Source organism: Rhododendron vialii, chromosome 8a, assembly GCF_030253575.1.
Source record: "Rhododendron vialii isolate Sample 1 chromosome 8a, ASM3025357v1".
Taxonomy (NCBI): domain Eukaryota; kingdom Viridiplantae; phylum Streptophyta; class Magnoliopsida; order Ericales; family Ericaceae; genus Rhododendron; species Rhododendron vialii.
The window spans coordinates 31,822,445-31,847,799 of record NC_080564.1 but is presented as its reverse complement, the minus strand read 5'-3'; the positions used below and the strand labels follow the sequence as shown (position 1 = coordinate 31,847,799).

The window sequence follows — 25,355 nt, the reverse complement described above, 5'->3', positions numbered from 1 at the left end:
ATTCTTACCAAAATTTGAATTAGGGTTGACCTATTCCAAGGCATTGTCCTCCATGTGGAGGTAACACTGTCCCGAGTCCAACCTGAATAGATTTATTTATAGTATTCGCAATTTAAATCTAAAGTCAGTACTACTATAAAATGTAAATATTTTTTTTAATCACAAAACATGCTATAAAATATGACTCACTCCTTTATATAGTCATTTAGGTAATGGAGGTATTGATTAGGGAATTTTGAAAGGATCGGACTAAATTTTTGAACTTGGAACGAGTCCCATATTAAAGGGACAATTGTTGTATCTCAAGGCACAATGGAAACGCTTTTCCGATAAAGGACGCGTTTATGTCTTAGACACGAGACCCTATAGTCATTATCAACTTGATTTCTATCAATTTGTTAGATTTACCAGATTGGATTAGGTGGAACTTAATTTTCTTTAGTTTGTCGACATAAAATGAGCACTCTTTTTTTTATCAACCTAAAATGACATTTCTCAAAAAATAATTTCCACTAGTTTGAAAATCGATATTTTATTCTATAGAAAATTACATTGGCAAATATTACAAGCTTCAACAACCCGAGAGAAAAAATTACTGAGTGGTTATGGGACACTGCTATGTGGTATTCCAACACCATTATGTACCATAATTTTGTGGAGCTAACTAGTAAGTATATGAATCTTTAAAAGATGTACAGTGAAAAAAAACCGTCTGAAACCACCACACAATAGCCCAAGACTACTGAATAATTACTCAAGCCCAAGGCATTAAGGCCTAACTTTTCTAAAACAACCAAAAAACAGGCCCAACTTTTCTAAAACAACAAAAAAACATCGAATCATCAATAATAATCATCGTATTGTAGTATATATCGTTTTTTCTTTGAAATTATACAATAGTCCAAGAGTACCGCCAAGTAATACTCTGGACCACTTTACTACCACACATTTCTGTGGGGCCTACAACTAAATGTTTGGACTCTACAAAAATGTGTAGTTAGAAAGTGATCTAGAATACCACGTGGTGGTACTTCTTGACTATTGAATAATTACTCGCTTTCTCTACTCGTTTTCTTACACATAAACATAGCTTTCGGCTTCCGATAAAAAAAACAAAACACTTAGCTTTCAGCTTGAAAACGTATAATGAGGGCAAAACTCGTATGCAAACGTGTGAGCTGTTACCAATAGCATAAAAGTACAGTGTTTCCTTGAGTTCACTGGCGGACGATTTTTGATTGCGGGGGATCGAATTACATATATTCATAAATTAAGAACAAACTATCATACTCATATAATAATAATACAATTTTGAAGGGACCTTTTTTCATAATCTTTACAAACAAAACCTAAAATACGATAAAAATATTGCAATAATTGGGGAGGTGTGCGGGGACCCGAACCCCGCTTGCACCCCTCAGTTCACCCCTGCTTGCGTTTATTGGCCAGCAAAATATCAAGAGAATTATGTGGTGTACATGTCGTAAAATTTTTCTTAGAGATTTCTGTATGTTTTTTTTTGCTCCGCCCCGGCAAATCTTTCAAAATGCATGTGTCATGGCTTGACCGATGACAAGTAGCTGGTACGTACAAGAGATTTTCAGCTTCTTTATTTTTTTTTACCAAAAATTAAAAATGTTCCGAGTTTCGTCTCGACTAATCTTTCAAGATGTCATGCCCTTATTGATTACATGTGGGTGATGCATGAGATTTTCAATCCTAAATTGCATTGTGGACTTTTTCTTTTGTCGACCTAACCATAAACCTAATAAAAAAAATGGAAAATTACAGAAAAGAACCGTTAGTTTGGATTGATTTTCACATTATGCAGCTACTAATCCTGGGAATGGAAACCTTGTTCGTGTGCATGTTCCTTATAGTTAGGATTTGTATCAATTTACCTTCATATTTTCTCGGGTATATTCGTTGGAATTGGTCAAATTGAGTTTTATAATTTGTACAAAGAAGAACATGGAGCAAAACTTGGGAGGGAGGTTGACAACGCTTTTGTCCTGATTCCTAAATCCTCCATTTTGTCTCCTCCTTTCATGTTTTTGTCCTAATTCCTAAATCCGCCATTTTGTCTCCTCTTTTCATGAAACTTAGGTTTATGGAGTCTAACGTGAGATCAACTTTTTTTTTTTTAATAACTCAGGTGTTCGGGCCAACTTACGCGCACTTCAAGGTCCTCGACTATTTCTGAGGGGCCCAATCCCACCGCTCACTTGCAGGGAGTCCAATTAAAGCTGGAGCAAGGCTCCGCAGACTAACTCCAAAGGAGTTACAATACCACCAGTGAGATTTCGAACTTGAGACCTTAGGAGGTAACAAACTCCTAAATTCCAAATCTTGACCCGTTGGGGTTAACATGAGATCAACTTTACAGGATCTCACCTGAACTTGTCTCTGTTTGATTCACATAGTTGAAAGTAAAAGCCCAACATTACTCATTACATAAACGTAGTAACATTTCCGTAGTAACAAACGTAAGCGTAGTAACATTTACGTAGTAAGAATTTTTTATTATTATTATTTTTTACCAAACGCAATAGTTCAAAAGTTTACCAATCTCACCGCTCACTTGCAGAGAGTCCAATTAAAGCTAGAGCAAGGCTCCACAGACTAGCTCCAAAAGAGTTATAATAATACCAGTGAGGTTTCGAACTTGAGGCCTTAGGAGATAGCAAACCCATAAATCTCAAATCTTGACCCATTGGGGTTAACGTGAGATCAACTTTATAGGATCTCACCTGAACTTGTCTCTATTTGATTCACATAGTTGAAAGTAAAACCCCAATATTACTCATTACATAAACGTAGTAACATTTCCGTAGTAACAAACGTAAGCGTAGTAACATTTACGTAGTAAGAAATTATTATTATTATGTTTTTTTACCAAACGCAATAGTTCAAACTACAACAATAGTGTGTCCTCCCTTCCCCCACCCAATATATATATACATACGGGACGGTTTCGGGGACCCTTAAAAAAAAACCCTCAAGTTCCCGATCGAATTTTGATGATCCGAGCCGCTCAATGGAATCAGAACGTAATTTTAAGTGCGTTTGTGAGAAATCAGCAAAAAAAATGACCGGAAAGGGTTTCATCCGAACAGTTTTTTATTGAACTTTATTGAACGGTTCAATAAAAAACTGCTCAAATCAAGCCCTTCCCGGTTAGTTTTTTTGTCAGTTTCTCGCGGGCACCCTTAAAATCATGTTCTGAACACATTGAGCGGCTCGGATCATCAAAATTTGATCGGAAACTATGAGATTAAGATTTGGAGGATTTTTTTAAGGGTCCCCGGAACCGCCCCGATATATATATATATAAAGAAAAAAGAAAAAAAGAGCTACAACATTAGTGTTAATCGCCATGCCTAATGCTTTGAGGATCCAAAGCAAATAAAGAAGAAAACAAAATCACAACCAATCCGATTAACAATAAGAAAATGCTCAATTGACTCATTCTGAAAAGGCATTCAAGTAGTTGATCAGCAACAAAGCACAACATAGCAAAAGGCAATTACACCAATGGCCAACCTCAAAAATTATTACAATCCCACCTCCTGAAAAGATTAAAAAAGTAGTTCAATAGAAAAATCACAAGGTTCGGTTGATACGAATCAATCGAACACATCTATACACTGAGCAAAACGCCTGCAGAGTCGTCAAAAACAAGAGCAGAATGGCAGCCAGCAAAGTTAGAAACTTCCATGAGCTAAACACATACAACTTGATGAACTTCAAAATCTTAATCTTCCACCTACCATTGTAATACTTGTTCACATCTTGAATCACTTTATCTAAGAAGGGCACTTTGGTCAATCTAACAGATTTGCTCATCCCATTCCAGAGATTAGCTACCTCTTGATCGCTCTTCAAACGATTCAGAATGATCCCTTTCTCTCTTAGCAGTTTTGCGTCTTCGTTAGTGTCGATGATCCCATTCATTAGTTCTGTGTAACGAGTAAAAACCAATGGCCCTGATGCATTGCAAGCTTCGTATGCTACTAAGTTTCTCAGGATAACTTCTGTGTTCACATCTAAGCTAACGGTAGGGAGCCACATTGTGGCTGTTGTAACATCAAAACTAACAGTCAAGATGCTACCATTTGTGGATAAGAAACGTACACCGGCTTTTGATAGCTCAGTGACGGAAGGGATTGTGATTTCCTCTACTAGTGGAGGTTTGCTAATCAAGTTATCATTTGAGTGGGACTTCACATTTCCAGGATTAATTTCTTCTTTTTCTTCTGAAAAGAAGAAAGAGTCAACAGGTTGTTTCAAGAGCTTAAATCCAGGAAGGCTGGAAATTATTGTCCAAGGCAATTTCAATACAACTTTAACCGGTCTAGACAATATTAGCCTTTTGATAGTACGTACCGGACCTCTGTTCAATTTTGTGACGAGCTTCCAAACTTCATAAAGGAATTTTTCCACATTACTTGATTCTGCAGCAAAAGATGTTTCTTTGTTTTCCGCACCTTCACTTTGGTCATCAACTTCAGTAATCTCGGAAATTTCTTCTGATTTTTCTTCTGATTTGGGCACGATCATGCAGTACAAGAAGTCCAGCAAGTGGGTACACTCTGGCACTTGAATATTTGGGAATTCTTCCATCATCTTAAACGGAGAAAGCTCTTTACACAGTGCCATTAACATGGAAAGCAACATTGCATCAGCTAATTCCAACGAGGAGAATTGGAATTCCAACATCTTTCGCTGTAGAAACAAAGGAATTTGATTTTCCAGCATCACCATGTCTCTAAGAATGGCATTATGTGCTGATTTTCTCCCTGCAACATCTACCAAATGCGACATTCTTGAAGAAACTCTTGTCAGAATCTTACCTTCTTTGATCGTGTAAATCTGAAGAAACTCGAGCAAAAAGGATGCATCAACGGCCATCATCCACGCCATGGTTTCGCCATTGAAATCAAGGTACTTGTGATAACAAGCTCGAATCCTTGACTCAAGCTTTACTAACTGATCAACGAGATGATGGAACTTGATGGTTTGGAAATGTTTCTGGGTCCTTTTTGCCGCAGCAAGTTTGTATCTCTCCATTTCATAGAGCTCAGGGCGCCAGTGATGGTAAGGGCCTAATGCCACTTGTTGTGGTACATAAGAATCAGGATCACTGGCTAAGAGGCTTTTAGGGACACTGAAAATGCTGACGGGGATTTCGGTGTCCTCTTCTAGCTCTTCATCTAGGGTTCGCCGCATATGAATGATCCATCGATCCTCATCAAAACTTGAGTTGGAGGTGGAGGTCATAGTGGGTTGAGGAGAGGGGAGATGGTGTTGTTTTAGGACAAGTTTCTTTTGGGGAGTGACAGTTTTTGTTTATTGAATGATGGTGGAGTTTAGAGAATAAGGCCTTTATGAGAGCATAAATGGAACACTTCAGAAGAGCTTTATTAGGTGTTACGGGACCTTCCTCACTACATAAATGCCTCATGAATGTAGTTTCATGTTTATATGTCGAGTCTCTCACCATTAATACACCCGTGCTATATAGTATGTATTTCAAAAGAGAGAAAAATAATGATTTCATCATATATGGCAGAACCATCTAAGAATTTTTCCAGTTCAATACGTGCAAAATGCTCAAGGAAAAAATGAAAATTTTGACCACAATCCAGCTACTGCCTCATTCCCCCCTCACTCCAAATTGTTCACACACCCACACCCACCTTCATACCACATTCCAGAAATCAGAGAGAGAGAGAGAAAAGGATCCAATTCGACTAAGAATTTATAGAGAGAGATAAAAAGAGCCAAAAAAAAGGGTTTCATCTCTGCACCCATCCGAACCCCAATTTTGCAACCTGGAACTTCAAATTAGGTGTAAGGAAGTCGAAAACCCACCACCAATTTTTAGTTGCATCAATCAAATTCAGCCAGACCTCTCGTTTTCCCCAATTTCGGATTTCGATCAAATTTATGTAGATAATCCCAATCCTACTGATAGCATGAAATTTTCTCTGATCAGTTTATTAAGAATATTTAATAATTCAAACTGTACCACGGTACAAATGAACCAGAGACTTACCATAAATGGGATGAGAAAAAGGTCGGGAATTTAGAATTCTTACCAGCAGTGAGAACGAACTTGTCTCAGCATATTTGCATCAAATTTTGGTCTCTCCAACCAGAAGCCAACTCTAAAATCTTAACTTCTGAGGGTAGAACCAAACTTCTTCAGCTTAAATTGAGCCCCTACCCCTTCCATTTTTCAAAACCATACAGCATAAACTGCAAATTTAACATTGAGATGGACAAAAACACCACTCTGACTAAATTTTCTTCATCATACTTCTGAGCCACTCTTGCTTGATTCCCATCCCAACAACCAAATCCTGGCAAGCTCACCCCACTATCCCAATCTACGAACTATGCATTGTGAAAGTGCCAACCTTTGATAAACCACCGGCATGACAGCATCAACCATTTTCAGATCCTCCACTCACTAGCTTTGTCCCCAAATCTGCCCTTGGTTTAGCCGAAAGCCCTTTTTCCAGCATCTCTTGATCGTACTCCCGAGCCATATCAATCATTCCCTTCTGCACCAAAGCATCAATCAGCGCATTGTAAGCATGCTCATCAGGACTCAACCCATGCTCTTCCATTTTCTTCCACACAACGAATACCGGTCGAAGAAAGCCCCATCTCCCAAATTTCCTCATAAGCATCACGTAAGTGTCCATCCTCGGACGAACTCCACTACCCGTCATCCTGTCAAACAACCTAAGAATCTCCCTGGGCTTTTCAAGGTACCCGAAAACAGAATGGTAAGTTATAACATTCGGAGCACAACCCTTCACCTGCATTTGATCAAGCACCTTGTATGCTTCCCTAACCCTCCCATTTTCACACAAAAGCTTTATGATAGTATTGTAAGTCACAACATTTGGTTCACAACCTGATTCCATCATTTCCCGATAAAGCCTCAACGCAAATTCAACACCGTCTGATCGACCCATTGCGTTAACAATCGTATTATACACCACCACATCCAATCTAATCCCCTTCTCCTTCATCTCCTTATACAATTTCACAACCTTCCATGGCTTCCCACTCTTGCACTGTATATCCATATATATCGAGTATGAATATAAATCTTTCTTGACACCCCTCCGATCCATTTCTTCCCAAAACTCCCTACACTTACTCCACCACCCCATCTTGAACCACCCGCGAAGAATCATATTATAAATCTTCGTATCCACACACAAACACAACCCAACATTAGCATTCTTCCCAAAGCACATTTCTTCAGCTTCAATTACATGCTTATACTCGCACAACGCATCAATCAAATTCAAAAACGAAACCTCATCCTTCAAACCAAATTCGTGAGCCTTATGATAGCCACTTACTGCCTCGTTAACAAGGTGTGCCGACACATAGCGTTTGAAAAGTATTCTAAACGTGACATGGTTCGGCATCGAATCTGCACTCTTTCCCATTTGAACAATTAAATTCCAGGCGAGGTCGAATTCGAAGAACTTACCGAGGACGTCGATCATCCGGTTGTAGCTTTCGGTGGTGTGGCGGAACCCGCAGCTGGTGGAAACCCAGGTGAAGAACTCGAGGGCTCGCTTCCAGTCGTTGGCGTAGCACGAGAGGGTTTGGAGGACTGCGGTTTGGTCGAAGCTGGGAGAGTCGGGCGGGGCTTTGGGGTTGTGGAGTGGGTTGAGGTGAGGAATGGAGATGGGTGGTGATTTTGGTTGGAAATAGGACCTGGGTTTGGAGGGTTGTGTAGAAGAAGATGGGTGAGAGTGGGAGGTGAGGAAAGATTGGATTCGGAGGAGGAGGAGAGAGTGAGGAGAGAGAAGAGAGTGGCGTCGGGAATGGACAGGGGAGAGCATCATTGATTGGTGGTGTTGTTCCTTGATTCTTTGGGACGACGAAAGAGGTTGAGGAGCGAAGAGCAATGAGCCATTGACGCTCTGCGTGTGTGAGTTTTGGAGGCGGTTCTTTTTTACGAGAGCTTCAGCCGCAAACTTTGAAAAATTGAACGCAAACTTTTACATCAAGTAGCCGCAACATTTTTACGGGACGCGAAGTTTGAATCATGTGGCCGAAAGACATGCATCCATGGTGGCTTTTGGGTGAGAAATTGGGCCTTCAAATCGAGCTTCCTTGAGCTCGATTGGACTTGGCCTACCTCCATCCTACAATTGAAGGGAATCAAAAATAATCTTGCAAAACTTTTTTAATTAGCCCAAAACAACTTTCTTGTAAAAGCAATTCAAGATAATTATTTTTTAAAATCATTTTCTTTTTTGAAAACTAAAATTAGAAGAAATTGCTTGGAGGCCCGCAATTTCACTCAAAAAGGCAATCCAAGCACGTGGGTTGAAAATGTGATAGAAAGGAGAATTATCCAAATCTTTTGAAGACAATATCAATTAAAGAACTTGTTTAGGTTTCGTTGACATTATTGTCGTTGAAGATACACACGGGACCAAGTTTATAATATACAGATAGTAAAAATGGGATGTTTTTTCACGTTCGGATATAAATTGAAACATTATGTTGAATTGCGAAGAACATGATATTATTGATCTCTGAAATAAGTGTACAACGATTAAAAGGGCTCGAGCGTGGCGACATCATAATAGAAAAACATTTCAACAAGATATTAGTTAAGACATTATCCTAATGCATTGATTTTGAGATAAATAAGTTCTAATCTAGCATTTCAATTCACTTTTCTCAAAAATAAATGTGTTTCAATCATCGAGCTTTAAAAAATGAACTGCCCTCAAGTACAGTAGTACACTATCAAAGTGGACAATCCAGTCCCTTTTTTAGGGATGTGAGAGAAGCATAAACTATATTGGCAATCTCATCCGAACTGATCCGCATCGATAGAGATGGGTTTTTCCCAATTTTTTAACAATGCGTTTGGCTTTAGTTTTTAATTTTAAAAGATCGACAAATTTTAGTTCGGGTTTGCTTTTATACAATTATGAGAACGAAATCAAAATTAAGCCCAAACTCAAACCGTAATTACACAAACACATGTGCATAGGCCCTAAGATATCTTCATATCTATATACGCACGCATAAAAACCTGGATCAAGGGAAATTTGGACCAAAATGAGCCCTATCTCCAATGGTTTCTGTTACCCAAATTATGCAACCTAGAGGGGGGTGAATAGGATTGCTAGTAATAATTACCAATAAAAATTTATCTCTAACAATATATGCAAACAATAAGTATGCAATCAAAATAGAGAGATAGAGAGATAGAACCCGTTTATAGTGGTTCGGTCCGGATTTGTCCACGGTCCGGCCCTACTCCACTTCTCCTCAAACAATTACTTGAAGGTTAGACTAATCTTTAAAAGATTACAACTTGTAAGTCTTGCGGGTGCTTACAAGAACCGAATGCCTCTAGCTTTCCCGAGGAGCTAGCACAACCGCAAGAATTTTCTCCGAAAACTTCTCAAAAACAATAACACCCAAATTCCAACCCGAATTTGGTCTTCTAAGCTTTCAAGTGTTTGACTCAAACACTCACTTAGGAAATACAAGTATGTGAAGAAGGTATGAAAATTATCGCTCACGACTTGTACAAATTTTCTCTCAAGAATAATATGAAAGTGGAAGAACAATGAGAATTTTTGGCTTTGATCTTTTGAGAATTTGCTCTTGCAATAATATGGAATGTTGTAGCTTGTGTATGTACTCATTAATGAGTTCTTGATGCCTTATATAGCCATCCATATGCTTCCTAGCCGTTGGAAACTAGCCGTTTGAAACTAGCCGTTGGAAACTAGCCGTTTGAAACTAGCCGTTGGAAACTAGCCGTTTGATAGAGTGGACATCCGGGTGGTCGTCCGGTTGTCACAGCTTTCTGTTCAGACAGCCGGCTTGTCAGCCGGTTCGTCAACCTGTGGCTCACAATTTCATCTAAATAAACCGTTAAAGCATGTATTGAGCTCAATAAAGTCTTTGTAAATATAAATCATGAATCCAAGAGACTTTATGCTATATTTCAAGGTCACGAAAATATTTAATTCGGGAATCGACTTTTCGATAATTTTGTATTTGCCGAATAAAAATATCATTGAATTAATCATCAAAATAATTAATAGAGATGCATATAAATTTTCACAAATTATAATGCATACATTTTTCAACAATCTCCCCCTTTTTGATGATGACACAAAATGATAGTTTTTATTCAAGTAGGAGTTATGCCAATCTCCCCCTTAATACATGCACCAAAGCAGTTATCTATGATCAACGAGTAATAGCAATAATCATCAGATCATAGCAAGCAAAATTTTTTTTTAAATTTGCCCAAAATGGCAAGATAGATCAATTAAAACTTGGCTTTTTCTCCCCCTGTGACATCATAAAAAAAACTAAAAAGAGAAAAACAATAGGGCCATGGTTCCAGCACCATGCCGCTCTTGCCCTGTAGCACTCTATCTTCGTTCATTGAGAGCTTGGCGTCCTTGATTTTCGTATTCTCGAATAATGGCTGCTACAACGGCAGCTATAATGCCAATCCAATACCACGGAGTATCCACATTTACATTCCATCCGAACCATGGTGGTATTCTCATGGTAAGTAACGCACACAGCAGAATGAAGATAAAGAGTTGCATCCAAATGGTTTGGATAAACAACCTGAACTCTGCTCGTTCGGCATCTCTTTCGTAAAACTCAAACGGTAACCCTTGCGGTAAGTTTGCCATTGCTCGATTTGGAAGGATAGAGATTTGGAGAGATTTAGGCCGAGAGAGAAGGAGAGATAGATAGATGAGGAGATAGAGATTGTGTTGTTGAATTTATAGAGTATGAGATTGCCGAATTGTTTGAAATGGTGCGCCGAATTGTTTGAAATGGTGCGCCGAATTGATTGAATTGCTGCGCCGAAAGAGAGATAATAGGGGATGCGGCACCGAATAGAGATAGGATAGGGGATGCGGCGCCGAATAGGACAAGAATAGGGGAAGAAAATTGTGTTCCGGTGTTTATTGTTGTGTCCCCTTAATACATGCTCCCCCTAAAAGAGAGCTTTTTAAAGAATGCGAGGGGTATTACCGAGAATGATTATCCCTGCAAGCTTAGAGACAAGAAATTCATATCGGCGAAGTATATAAGAGACAATTTAAGCACTAAGCCATGAAGTTCATACAAACTAAGTGTAACAGACTTAATAAATCAGAGTTAGCAACGCAAAAGCTTGAATAAGTCTCAACCTCACGGTCGTCCGGTTGGACATCCGCTTGGACATCCGACTGACAAATGCAGGTTAAGTCCAGAAAACGTTTAAGAGGAGTAGCATTAAAGACCATAAAACTGATTTTCTGCATACCAAACACAGGAAAATGAAACATATGATAAAATGTTTGGAGGGTGATTTCTTTATCAAGATCATTTGTACTCTCCATCAAGTATGATATTTACGAATTCAATCAACTCAACATTGAATCCAAAAAAAACTTTTGACATCAAGAACACAACTTTTTCATAAATGATTAGACATGCCGAGTTCTCGTCGAATGAAACAAAATTGTTCTTCACCAAGGGGTTTTGTGAAAATGTCCGCCAATTGCTTGTCGGTACTAATAAAGTTAAGTTCAATATCCCCTTTTTGAACATGATCTCTTATAAAATGATGTCTAATCTCAATATGTTTTGTTCGAGAATGTTGAATCGGATTCTTGGTTAAGCTAATTGCACTAGTATTATCACATTTAATAGGAATATGATCATATTGCAAATTGAAATCCTCCATTTGTTGTTTGATCCACAATATTTGGGCACAACAACTTCCGGCCGCTACATATTCCGCCTCGGCGGTAGATAGAGCTACGGAATTTTGTTTCTTGCTATGCCAAGACACTAGAGAGTGCCCTAGAAATTGGCAAGTCCCACTTGTACTTTTACGATCAACTTTGAAACCTCCAAAATCCGCATCCGAATAACCAATTAAATCAAATGCAACTCCACGTGGATAAAACAATCCTAAGTCATGAGAACCGCCAACATATTTAAAGATACGTTTAATAGCTTTTAAATGCGATTCTTTAGGACATGATTGAAATCTAGCACACATGCAAACACTAAACATTATATCCGGTCTACTTGCAGTGAGATAAAGTAATGAGCCGATCATACCTCGATACATCTTTTCATTGACGGCCTTACCATTCTCATCTTTGTCTAGCTTAGTTGATGTGCTCATTGGTGTGCTCGTTGGCTTTGATCCTTCCATGCCAAACTTCTTAATAAGTTCTTTCGCATATTTGGCTTGGTTGATTAGGATCCCCTCATTAGTTTGCTTGATTTGAAGTCCGAGGAAGAAGTTAAGCTCCCCCATCATACTCATTTCAAATTCACCTTGCATACACTTAGCAAACTCTTTGCACATATTATCATTAGTGGCACCAAAGACAATATCATCAACATATATTTGAATAATGAGCATATCTTTACCTTTGGCTTTAATGAAAAGAGTAGTATCAATTTTTCCACGAGTAAAGCTATTGTCAAGCAAGAATGAACTAAGTCTATCATACCATGCACGTGGTGCTTGCTTCAAACCATATAGAGCTTTTGAGAGTTTAAAAACATGATCGAGGTATACATGATCTTCAAAGCCGGGAGGTTGTTTGACATAAACTTCCTCATTTATGAACCCATTCAAAAATGCACTTTTCACATCCATTTGATAAAGCTTGAAATTTTTGAAAGATGCAAAGGCAAGTAATATGCGAATAGCCTCTAATCTAGCTACCGGTGCAAAAGTTTCTTCAAAATCAATACCTTCTTCTTGATTATAACCTTGAGCAACAAGTCTAGCTTTATTCCTAACAATATTTCCGGATTCATCTAGCTTGTTACGAAAAACCCATTTAGTACCTATAATAGTGTGATCAAGAGGCTTAGGTACTAATGCCCAAACTTTATTCCTTTCAAATTGATTTAACTCATCTTGCATGGCCAAAATCCAATTTTCATCATCTTGAGCTTCCGGAAAATTTTTAGGCTCAATTTGAGAAACAAAAGCTTGATTTTCACAAAAATTTCTATGAGACGAGCGAGTGGTTACCCCTTTTGAAACTTCTCCAAGAATCAAGTCCTTTGGATGGTTTTGCACGAATCTCCAATCCTTGGAAAGATCTTGGTTGTCTCCCATGGCATCTTGAGGTTGATTAATTACTTCATCTTCTTTGATTTGAGAGCTTTCTACTTGAGTATCACCATCAACTTTTTCTTGAATTGTCAAGTCATGAATCTTATGTGTAATCTCTAAGTCATCATTATCAACAACATCCTTAGTAGCACAAGGATTAGATTCATCAAAGGAAACGTGAATAGATTCTTCAACAAGATTAGTGCGCTTATTATAAATTCTATATGCTTTGCTAGTAAGAGAGTAACCAATAAAGATGCCTTCATCCGATTTTGAATCAAATTTACCCAAGTTATCTTTTCCATTGTTTAATACATAACATTTACAACCGAAGGCATGAAAGTAATTAATGTTGGGTATTCTACCATTCCAAAGCTCATAAGGAGTTTTCTTGAGGATAGACCTAATTAAAACTCGATTCAAAATATAGCATGAGGTATTAACGGCTTCCGCCCAAAAATATTTTGGCAAAGAGTTTTCACAAAGCATAGTGCGGGCCATTTCTTCCAGAGTACGATTTTTTCTCTCTACTACTCCATTTTGTTGAGGAGTACGAGGTACGGAAAAGTTATGACCAATACCATGTTCATCACAAAACTTTTCATATAAAGAATTGTCAAGTTCTTTTCCATGATCCGTACGAATGTTAGAAATAACAAAGCCTTTTTCATTTTGAACTCTTCTACAAAGTTTAGTGAAATTAGGATAAGCCTCATTCTTATGAGCTAGGAACATCACCCATGTATATCTAGAGAAATCATCAACAACAACAAGACAATAATAGTTTCCACAAAGACTTGGAGAGCGAGTTGGTTCAAACAAATCCATATGAAGTAATTGCAAAGGTCTAGTAGTTGAAACAACATTTTTGGACTTAAAAGAAACCTTGGTTTGTTTTCCTTGTTGGCAAGGACCACAAAGTCTATCTTTTTCAAATTTGATTTTAGGAAGACCTTTTACCAAATTTTTTCTAGAGAGTTTTGAAATAGCATCCATACTTGCATGTCCTAGGCGCCTATGCCAAAGCCAACTATTTTCACTCAAAGCGGAAAAACATTTTATATCACAATTACTTAAATCATTGAGATTAAAAACATATACATTTTCAAATCTTTGTCCAACGAAGAGTGTCTTGTTGCTTTTGTCATTTTCAATGATACATTTGGATTTTTCAAAGATAACACGATTTCCTCTATCACATAATTGACTTATGCTAAGAAGATTGTGTTTTAAACCATTAACAAGTAAAACATCTTCAATAATAGGAGAATTACCTATATTGCCGATTCCTATGATTTCACCTTTGTTGTTGTCTCCAAATGTGACATGTCCACCATCTTTAGACGAAAGAGAATTGAAAGCCCTCTTGTCACCGGTCATGTGTCTTGAACATCCACTATCAAGGTACCAACTTCCTTCCTTGAGAGAACTTTTGAAGCATACCTACAATAGCACATCAATTCTTGACTTTTGGTACCCAAATCATCTTGGGTCCTTGAAGGTTAGCATTGATACGGTTCTTAGGAACCCAAACCTTTTTTGCATTAGAAGATGAGTATCCTTTCATAGGACATGTAGGAGAAATATGACCAATTTTACCACAATAATGACATGTCAATTTAGAATGGCTAGAAGGAGGAACATCTTTTTCAAAAAGATTTTTGTGTTGAGTGGGATTATAACCAATTCCGGCCTTGTGAAAAGAAACCATTTGTTTTCCAAGAAGAATGTCTAAACTTTCTTTTCCATTAGTGAGTTTTGAAAGAGAATTAGTTAAATCATCAATTTGTTTTTCTAAAGATTCGTTTTTGGAAGTATCCTTCAAATACTCTTTTTCTTTTTCCAAAGAGGTTCTTAAACTTTCATTTTCTTCCTCCAAAATATCTTTCTCTTCAATTAAATCATCTATTTCTAGTGAAAGATCTTTAGCAACATTTTTAAGAAATTTGTTTTTAGAAACAACCTTTTCAAATTCTACTTTCAATTCTTTATAGGCAATAAATAATTCATCAAAGGAATAGGATGAGTCGAGATCTACCTCGTTTTCTTCGATGGCCATGAAACACAAGTTAGCGACCTCTTGTTGCTCATCGTCCTCATCGGAGCTACTATCGTCACTATTGTCCCATGCGGCCATCATAGCTCTCTTTTTGTCCTTCTTTGAATATTTTTTTGCATATGGACATTCACTTTTGATGTGGCCGGGCTTCTTGCACTCGTAGCAAATGATTGGATCCTTTTTACTATTTTCTTCTTTGCCTCCATCTTTTCTTGAAAATCCTCTGCCTTTGTGAGATGCTCTATTTTTGAGGAGTTTCTTGAACGTTTTTGTGATGAGCGCCATTTCATCATCCTCACTTTCGTTGCTTGAATCCTCCTTGCTTTTTGATTTGCTTGTTGTACTTTTGAAGGCAAGATCCTTAACTTTCTTCTCTTTTTCACCCTTGAGGTTGTGATGCATTTCCTCCGTCATGAGAGATCCCATGAGCTTGTCCATCGTGTATGTTGAGAAATCTTTGGATTGTAGGATGATGGAGGTGGTAGTGTCCCAATTGGTTGGCATGGAACGGAGCACCTTCCTTGTCATTTCGGATTGACTGTAAATCTTTCCAAGAGCTTTTAAACCGTTAGTAATACTAGCAAATCTAGCAAACATTTGAGATATAGATTCATCCGGTTTCATTTTGAAGAGCTCATAGCTATGCACAAGAATATCAATTTTGGACTCCTTAACTTGACTATCTCCTTCATGTGACATTTCTAACTTATCCCATATTTCTTTAGCCGATTCACATGCGGAAACACAATCATATTCATTGGGAGTAATAGCACAAAAAAAAAGGTTCATAGCTCTATAGTTCTTTTCTATTGAAGCCTTTTCCAAATGACTCCACTCATAATCTGGTTTAGGCATAGTCTCTTCTCCAACTTTCTTAGTAGGAATAATGGGACCATTTTTGATAATTTTCCATAGATCATAATCCGTGGATTGAATAAAGATCATCATTCTATTTTTCCAATGAGAGTAATTTTATCCGGTGAACAAGGGAGGTCTATTGGACGATTGACCTTCGATACAAGAAACATTACTAGTGGTTGCCATGGATCTTAACTCTTAGATGGTTAAATCTACAAACAAGAGCCGAGGCTCTGATACCAATTGTTACCCAAATTATGCAACCTAGAGGGGGGGTGAATAGGATTGCTAGTAATAATTACCAATAAAAATTTATCTCTAACAATATATGCAAACAATAAGTATGCAATCAAAATAGAGAGATAGAGAGATAGAACCCGTTTATAGTGGTTCGGTCCGGATTTGTCCACGGTCCGGCCCTACTCCACTTCTCCTCAAGCAATTACTTGAAGGTTAGACTAATCTTTAAAAGATTACAACTTGTAAGTCTTGCGGGTGCTTACAAGAACCGAATGCCTCTAGCTTTCCCGAGGAGCTAGCACAACCGCAAGAATTTTCTCCGAAAACTTCTCAAAAACAATAACACCCAAATTCCAACCCGAATTTGGTCTTCTAAGCTTTCAAGTGTTTGACTCAAACACTCACTTAGGAAATACAAGTATGTGAAGAAGGTATGAAAATTATCGCTCACGACTTGTACAAATTTTCTCTCAAGAATAATATGAAAGTGGAAGAACAGTGAGAATTTTTGGCTTTGATCTTTTGAGAATTTGCTCTTGCAATAATATGGAATGTTGTAGCTTGTGTATGTACTCATTAATGAGTTCTTGATGCCTTATATAGCCATCCATATGCTTCCTAGCCGTTGGAAACTAGCCGTTTGAAACTAGCCGTTGGAAACTAGCCGTTTGAAACTAGCCGTTGGAAACTAGCCGTTTGATAGAGTGGACATCCGGGTGGTCGTCCGGTTCTCACAGCTTTCTGTTCAGACAGCCGGCTTGTCAGCCGGTTCGTCAACCTGTGGCTCACAATTTCATCTAAATAAACCGTTAAAGCATGTATTGAGCTCAATAAAGTCTTTGTAAATATAAATCATGAATCCAAGAGACTTTATGCTATATTTCAAGGTCACGAAAATATTTAATTCGGGAATCGACTTTTCGATAATTTTGTATTTGCCGAATAAAAATATCATTGAATTAATCATCAAAATAATTAATAGAGATGCATATAAATTTTCACAAATTATAATGCATACATTTTTCAACAGTTTCAAAGTTCATTTCACCAACACCAAAAGTATTTCACCCAACACGTGATGTTAGCAAAAAATGGCTTATATTGACAAATTCATTCTCTCTTCTTCTTTTTTTGAATTGGAGTAATAAAATTTGTCCTTTTTTTGACAAAATATGATTCTTTCGAGTGGTAAAAAACAAAATATTATTGATTAATTTTTTTTTTATCTAAACAGCTATTCTAATGGGTAAAAAAAATTGATTTCATTCAAAAGAAGTAAGAATTGATAACTGTTTGTTATCAGAATGGGATAATCCGTAGAGATAAGACACTTCCAGCTCATTTCATCACATGTCTTGATAAACATTTGTCGACTATGATGTCTGTAAAACGCACGTAGAAATCGAAATCATAGTAACTCGTTACTTCTCATAACCTAAGAAAACCTACAAATAGTTTAGGAATAATGGAATTGGAAAATGGAAGAAGATAATGCCACGATCTAAAACTCTCCTCCCACGACAATGTGAATGCCTTATTTACCCCTTCCACTCATTTTGACCCAGCAGGCCTCTCTCTCCACCGTCTGCTATTCTCTCAAACAAACTACAACAGTACAATGGAGAAAAAATGCCCTTCTTCATCATGACCACTCTTTTTCCTCTCTCTTCTTCTATATTTGACTCTCTCACTCTCTCTACACGCCATTTCTCCCCAACCCACCTTTCTTCTTCTTCTTCTTTTCTCACTCTACATGTTTTTTTATCATTTCTATAGATCCAGACCGACGACTGATATTCCCGCCTAAAAATTTTATAACCCATTTGATTGCCGCTCGTTGCAAGTCCTTGCGTGATGCATACACTGATGGGTGTCAAATGATAGCACTCGTAGTCTAGTACCATGCATAGTCTTGTTGTCAAATACCTTGAGATTCTACCTAATTTTTACATAGTAGACTTTCAGATAAGAGAATCAGAAGAGAATCATACCAACACGTGAGAAATTCGATTTATAGTCACTGCTATAATCGATAATAATTCCATTTCAGAGGAAGGTAATCTCAAGAGCAAAGCAACGATGAAGACTCAAACTCATAGATATAGCGTTTGTTTCGTGATGTCGATGATTCGATGATCTAGTTGACGATAATTATAGAGATTCAAAAGATTCATGCTTTGTTTGGAACACTTTAAAAAAAAATGAAAAAGTGATAGGGATAGGGATAATAAGTGGAGAGAAAAAGAATTGGAAGTGGGAGAAATCTTTTGAAAAATATTTTTCAAAAAGAGAAGTAAACGCAGTATCAGTTTAGAGAAAAGATAATTAGAGGGGCGGTGAGTGATAGAGTTGTCGAGTTAGTGAAACTGGCCAACGGCATTCAAAGGGGCAAATAATGCATTTCTTAGTTTTTGTCGTGGCAGGAGAGTTTTAGATCGTGGCATTATCTCCAACCGTACCAAAAAGTTAGGGGAGAATAGCCTATTGCAAGCTTCTCTCAAGTCTTAACTACGCTTTTCTGAGCATTCGTAAATCGACCATGGCTGCTTCTCTGCAACTCAATTTGAGACCATTCAGACTCCAACAGTTCCGCTCCAATTCTGTACCCAGACAAGCCCCCAAATTCGCCACAATCTGCTGCTCCGCCAACACACCTAAAAGGCGCTACACCATCACCCTGCTCCCCGGCGATGGAATCGGCCCCGAAGTCATCTCTGTCGCCAAGAACGTCCTCAATCTCACTGGCTCTCTCGAAGGTACCCTCTTCTCAAAAACCCACATGTCTGATTTCCCTTTTAGTTGCTCGGAAAATAGAGAAGAAATAATAGTTTGACATTATAGATTTAATCCCAAAATCTTGGTGGGCTGAAGGTAATGATATGTTTAAGTTTCAAATCTCCCAGCTTTTTTACGAAACAAATCAAGCTGATATTTTTCTGGGTTGATGGTTTACCAGTTTGCATATAATTGTGAGGTTTTAATCTCCTAATATTGTGGGATGCACGTAAGGATAAGTTTCAGTTTCAAATTTCCTAGCTTTTTTTTTACAAACCAAATCAAGCTGATATTTTTCTGGGGTTTAAAGGTTTACCAGTAGGATACCATTGTGATGTTTTAATCTCTTAGTATTGGTGGGATGGATGTAACGTTAAGTTTAAGCTTCTAATTTTGTAGCTTTTTTACAAACCAAATCAAGCTGATTTGTTTCTGGGTTTAAGCTTTATTTACCACCTGGATATGATTGTGATGATATATTAGGTATTGAATTTGGGTTCAAGGAGATGCCTATGGGTGGGGCCGCCTTGGATTTGACTGGAGTTCCATTGCCGGAGGAGACCCTTTCGACTGCAAGGCAATCCGATGCTGTTCTTCTCGGTGCAATTGGAGGGTGATTGCCTTTGATAATCTTTCAAATTGTGTGATGAGCCCATTGGTTCTAAAATTTTGTTTTGATGAATGGTTTTGGGTTTCCAGGTATAAATGGGATAAGAACGAAAAGCATTTGAAACCTGAGACTGGATTACTTCAGTTGCGGGAAGGTCTCAAGGTCTTCGCTAATTTGAGGCCAGCTTCTGTTTTACCACAGGTATGTTACGCCGTTGTATTAGGCTTAAGGTTTGCAGATTGCTGATGACTTTCCCCATACTCTAGTGCCAGTTTGTTTGATGGGACTGAGCAATCCTACTAGATTAGTAGTGATTATATTAATGGTATATCAAACACTTCGTGAGATTATATATCTGGGATATATGTTATCCAGCCAAACACCAGATTTGGTCACTAGAGATATATAGTCTAATCTGATGCTCATGTACGGTCACACAAATAGGCTGTAAAGGTGTTCAGCCGGAGTTGTATGTAGAAAATTGTTAAACTAACAATGGGTGAGTTTTGTTTTTCCTTTTTTGCTCTAAACTATTGCTTACTGAAAGGTGCTAACTTTATTGTCAGGATGTTTCAGGGCTTAATTCCATCTTTCATTCCATCACTAGGGCACATGTAGTTCTTGTAATAGTTTTGAGATACAAGCCACTCATTGAGTTTATTTCAACGTTCAGCCTCACATATTTTAGAATGACTGTATGTGACAATCTATGTAACATGATGAGTCTATGAAACACGAAACTATGCCATTCGTCACTTCTACAAGCTAATTTGCCATTTAATCTGTTCCAGTTGGTGGATGCTTCAACTTTAAAGAAGGAAGTTGCTGAAGGTGTTGACCTCATGGTTGTAAGGGAGCTTACGGGAGGTTAGAGTCTTATCCCAACTGAGGTTAATACGGTTGGATTTGTAAAGCTGTATTTGGCTTCTTGTAATTTTGTTCGGTTGTATTTTTGTTTACGGGATTGTTATGCTTCCTTTCTGAATGTAGGTATCTATTTTGGAAAGCCAAGGGGTTTTGGCATGAATGAAAATGGTGAGGAGATTGGTTTCAACACTGAGATCTATGCAACCTATGAGGTAGTTTTCTGATAAAACTTCCAATAGCTAGTTGGCTTTTATGTAAAAATGTCAGGTTTCCTTTCATCCCCAATCCACTACCTGCCTGGCTTGCGTATGGAGAGGAACACATAAAAAGTGATTTATAAACAACTAGTGTTGAACATTTGTAGAGATTCGAGAGTCCTCCGCCATAAAATACCACTGGATAAACCTTCATCCCCTAATAACGAGGTCGCCCAGGCGGCTGACAACCGATCACTCACCTCATAAGGGAGCGAACTCACCATTCATCTCCATTAGGCCTTGCGTGACTCCTAAACATCTAGAGCTCCACAAGCTCACAATAACATATAACCACTCCAACATCACCCTAAGCCGGGAGCAAGGCCTAGGTAACTTGCTCGGGACCATAGGAGGTATGTGGCACAGAGGCTAGAGCAGTGGGATTAATCAAGCTCCATCTTGACCGGCCATAGCGAGAGAGAGTGTGTGAGAAGATGTATCACAACCAGCTAGCACCCAGGAGCCCGTATTGCACCTACCACCTGTCCTATGATACAGGGTTCCATATATCATCTAAACCACCTCTGAGAGTCCCATGATACAGAACCAAAGTTTTGATCACAAGACTCAAAGAGAAACCCTGTTAACCTGCATTTTATTGCACCGATGAGAAGTTGGCTTCTACCTCCACCAAGGCTCCTATATAAAAGGGGTTGGCGTATCATTGAGGTCATGCATTACCCCATTGAATACACACTTAGCATAATCTCTGGCTGACCCACTCTCTCAAATTGGCTCCCATATTCCCAGAAGACCGTACACTTCCCACGCTATTTTCACAGCATTCATAATTTTTTGTTTTTCTATGTCTTCAATATCATTCGTTTTATGACCAATTACTGTGGTCCAGACCACATGAAATTTTTATTAGGTGAATTGTTTTTAGCTTTTTGATGCATGGCTACGTAATGGGTGATTGGGGATCATGTAACCTATGGTCTTGGTAAATGAAATCTCTCTTTGAGTTCACTCGGGACTGCATGCTTTTTGCACTGCAGATGATATATGGAGATGGCTGATGAAGGTAAGACAACAGGATATTGTGGGAAATAACTATGTTTTGCTTCAAGAGAAATAAGATAATATCTCGTGCATAATTCAAAATACACCTCGGTCTCTTGTTTGACCATTTCTATAATACTACCTCTTATGTAGTTTTTATTTATTTTTGGATCAGCTATGGAATTGTAAATTGCACCCCAGTTTCTTCTTTCAGTGTTTCTTTCTTTATCTTTTCTTGTCTTTTTCTCTCTATAGTAGGTTTATACATTTCTTTTGAAAGTATTTAGGGAATATGGGAAATTTATAGGTTAATTAGGTTGGTACACACTTGAAAGGAAGAATAAGTGTGTTTAGACTATTTTAATTAAAGATTTAAGGATTCTAAGCAGTCCCTTGGTCTCAAAGACTTCCATTTCTCCTTGTCTTTCTCTATTTAGTGTATGCTACTTATTTACTTGGTCTTTTGTTTGATGGGAGTCTTTCTTGCTAGATTGATCGTATTGCTCGCGTTGCATTTGAGACTGCTCAGAAGAGGCGCGGGAAACTCTGTTCTGTTGATAAAGCAAATGTCTTGGAGGTATCTTCATAGCGATAAAATTCTTTTGCCCCCTATTTTATTATGTATAAGCTTTTCCATATCTGCAGATTGTGGCCCTTTTTCAATTTAAGCTGGTATTTTGGAAGTTGGAACTGAGCACTATTAATTCAAGTAGCATCCGCAATAGCACATCCCCAAAGATAGGGTGAAAAATAGGATAATTGACTGTTTGTTCTACTCTTTTGTAGTACGCACAGTAATAAGCTACTTAAATGAATTCTGTAATTTCACCACAATATCACCAGAAGATTTTCTTGTTAAATGGTTCTATCCCTAAGCAAAACGTTGTCATAATTGCCGAAGTGATGCCAAAATTTCATGTAGAATACTACAGCTAAAGCAATGAAACTTGTGCATTGGTATTGAAGTTCATCTTTTGTTCTCTGAAGTTCATGTAGAATACTACAGCTAAAGCAATGAAACTTGTGCATTGGTACTGAAGTTCATCTTCCGTTCTCTGGAAACTTATGATAAGGGTAAATACATGCTGCTAATTCTGAACTTCGTCCCTTGTTTATGAAGTTCATTATTTTGTGATATTGACCAGGCGTCAATGTTTTGGAGGAAAAGAGTAATGGCAATTGCCTTGGAGTACCCTGATGTTGAACTCACCCACATGTATGTTGACAATGCTGCAATGCAGCTTGTTCGTAATCCAAAGCAGGTTTGCTTCATCTTTTGCAAAGTTATGCAATTGTTTTCTCTTCTCATCTTTTACAGCTCTTCCAGAGCACATTGATGAAATAGGAGGTCTTAAAACACTAACTAAAATTTCTTGCAGTTTGACACAATCGTGACAAATAATATTTTTGGTGATATTTTGTCGGATGAGGCTTCTATGATCACAGGAAGTATTGGGATGCTTCCGTCTGCTAGTCTTGGTGAAGCGGTATAGGCATTTTGCTTTGGATGCTTGTTTCCAACAATTCTTTGTGATATTCTTGATTTTAGCATTATTGGGCTGTCATACAGTTGAATGATTGTTTTTTCTCGTTTTTCTTTTGGGCAATTATTCATCTATAGGGACCTGGACTATTCGAACCCATACATGGGTCTGCTCCTGACATCGCTGGACGGGTTAAACTCATGACAATTCTATTTTCTTTTCCGCTGGTTACAAATGTTATTGTGTTCTCATGAGTGGTAGTGAACATTTATTGGTCATGTGGGTCTAATATGCAGGATAAAGCAAACCCTCTAGCAACCATTCTCAGTGCTGCTATGCTTTTGAAGTATGGCTTGGGGGAGGAGGAGGCTGCTCTGAGAATTGAGACTGCGGTGTTGGATACTTTGAGTAGGGGGTTCCGGACGGGTGATATATACTCGGGAGAAAATGTATGTAAATTCTTTTTGTGGATCATTCACTTCAGTTAACTATTTTTCGTATTGTCCCATTTCAGTTATCAAACCTTTTGTTTCATGAGCTCTTTTTATAAATACTGGCTACTGAACTTATCTCATTTCAAATGGGTGTGTTTTTCATTGAGGTTTCATGGGTATGCTCACTCTTTTTTTCCTTCAGAAACTGGTTGGATGCAAGGAGATGGGCGATGAGGTGCTGAAGTCCATAGAAACTGAAGTTCCCGCCACAGTATAAATTGGAACAAGATGAACCCTAAAAAAGGCGCTCATTCACATCCAACAATAGCTCGTGTACTCCTATGAGGATTTTGAGAAGGCGGAACTTGTGGTCAAATTGAAGTACATTGTGCTAAATATTTATCCAGGGATGTTAGATACCCGAAAATTCCTTGCCTTTTGCTTCCCTGAACCGCTAACCTTGCAATTGTCTGCAGCACTTGGGAGTTTCTGTAGTTTTATTTAAGAATTTTTCCGGAAGGACTGTTGTAACAATGACATTGTGATGCTATCATAGTTCAGATCTATTGGGAATTTGCTTATTTCGGCACATTTTCTTCTCACCCCGCTCATATTTAGTAGCAGCCATTGTGTCCTAGTACGTAGTTGGAAAGGAATAGACAGCTTGCTTGCTGAAAGCTGGGCAAATAAAACCAGGACTTAAAGCAAGGGTTTGACTTCTCTCCCGCCATTGGAGCATTGGGCGGTTCGGTCTATTGGCTTCTGTCACGAGGGTCTCATTAGCATGCATCCAGTAGGAATTGAAACGCTCCAATTATGAGTTTGGCACTTTAACTATTCAGCTATAGATATCTAGTAGAGAACCTCGTACATGGTGAATAACCAAATTCCAATTGAAATGAAATCTGTATATTAATATTTTTATAGGGTGATTAGATTCGAATCCATATTATTTTAGAATTGATTATAATAAAATAAATGATCGATCATATATTTGACAATGCCCATATAAAAAGTTTAGATTATTATTGTTATAATAAAAGAAATAGAATCGATATATTTTTATCTTATATTATATTCATAGGAGAAAAATATGACTCAAAATTTGGTTTTGCGAAAGACTAATTTCTCTTACTCGCCTAGCGAACAAAGCTACTTATTCGAATATGGGAAACTAATTTCCTTACATGAAGAAAAAATGGATTTGTTCTTGGAAAAAGCCGACCTCCAAGAGGAAAAAATGGTCTTCGAAACGGAAAAAGCCGACCTCCAAGAACAAGAAGAAATGGATTTGGAACAATAAGAAATCGACTTCGAAGAAGGAATCGAATGGGAAACAGAAGATTCCGACTTAGAAGAAGAAGAAGACTAGGAAGAAGAAGGAATTGAATACGAAATTTTGGAGTGTGAGAGGAGCCTCTAGATTGGGCCGTCCAAGGATTAGTGGAAAGTTGTGGGCCAAAAAAAAGAAAATAGAATAATGAGATGGATTTTAACCTTGTTAAAAACCCAAGGGTTGGAAATTGGAAGCCTTAGCTCTTATGTCATCTTCAAGTTTTGATAGAGTTGATGTTCAGGCTCATGGTAAAGCAATGCAT

General features: G+C 38.0%; 3 protein-coding genes across 3 annotated transcripts; 1 reads left to right on the top strand and 2 right to left on the bottom strand.

Annotated features, from left to right (window-relative positions):
• Window positions 1-3,465: 3,465 nt before the first annotated feature.
• Window positions 3,466-5,280, bottom strand: LOC131335361 (putative UPF0481 protein At3g02645). The gene has a single exon (XM_058370686.1). The coding sequence runs from the start codon at window positions 5,278-5,280 to the stop codon at window positions 3,604-3,606; it is 1,677 nt and encodes a 558-aa protein (XP_058226669.1). The 3' UTR covers window positions 3,466-3,603.
• Window positions 3,466-7,984, bottom strand: LOC131335366 (pentatricopeptide repeat-containing protein At1g80550, mitochondrial). The gene has a single exon (XM_058370691.1). The coding sequence runs from the start codon at window positions 7,878-7,880 to the stop codon at window positions 6,450-6,452; it is 1,431 nt and encodes a 476-aa protein (XP_058226674.1). The 5' UTR covers window positions 7,881-7,984; the 3' UTR covers window positions 3,466-6,449.
• A 10,757-nt stretch (window positions 7,985-18,741) lies between these two features.
• LOC131335368 (3-isopropylmalate dehydrogenase 2, chloroplastic-like) lies at window positions 18,742-24,346 on the top strand. Its single transcript, XM_058370693.1, has 11 exons — window positions 18,742-19,084; window positions 19,587-19,716; window positions 19,803-19,914; window positions 20,505-20,580; window positions 20,704-20,792; window positions 22,330-22,416; window positions 22,985-23,101; window positions 23,219-23,326; window positions 23,461-23,514; window positions 23,620-23,772; window positions 23,960-24,346. Exons 1-11 carry the CDS (start codon window positions 18,868-18,870, stop codon window positions 24,032-24,034), a joined length of 1,218 nt encoding a protein of 405 aa, XP_058226676.1. The 5' UTR covers window positions 18,742-18,867; the 3' UTR covers window positions 24,035-24,346.
• Window positions 24,347-25,355: the final 1,009 nt, after the last annotated feature.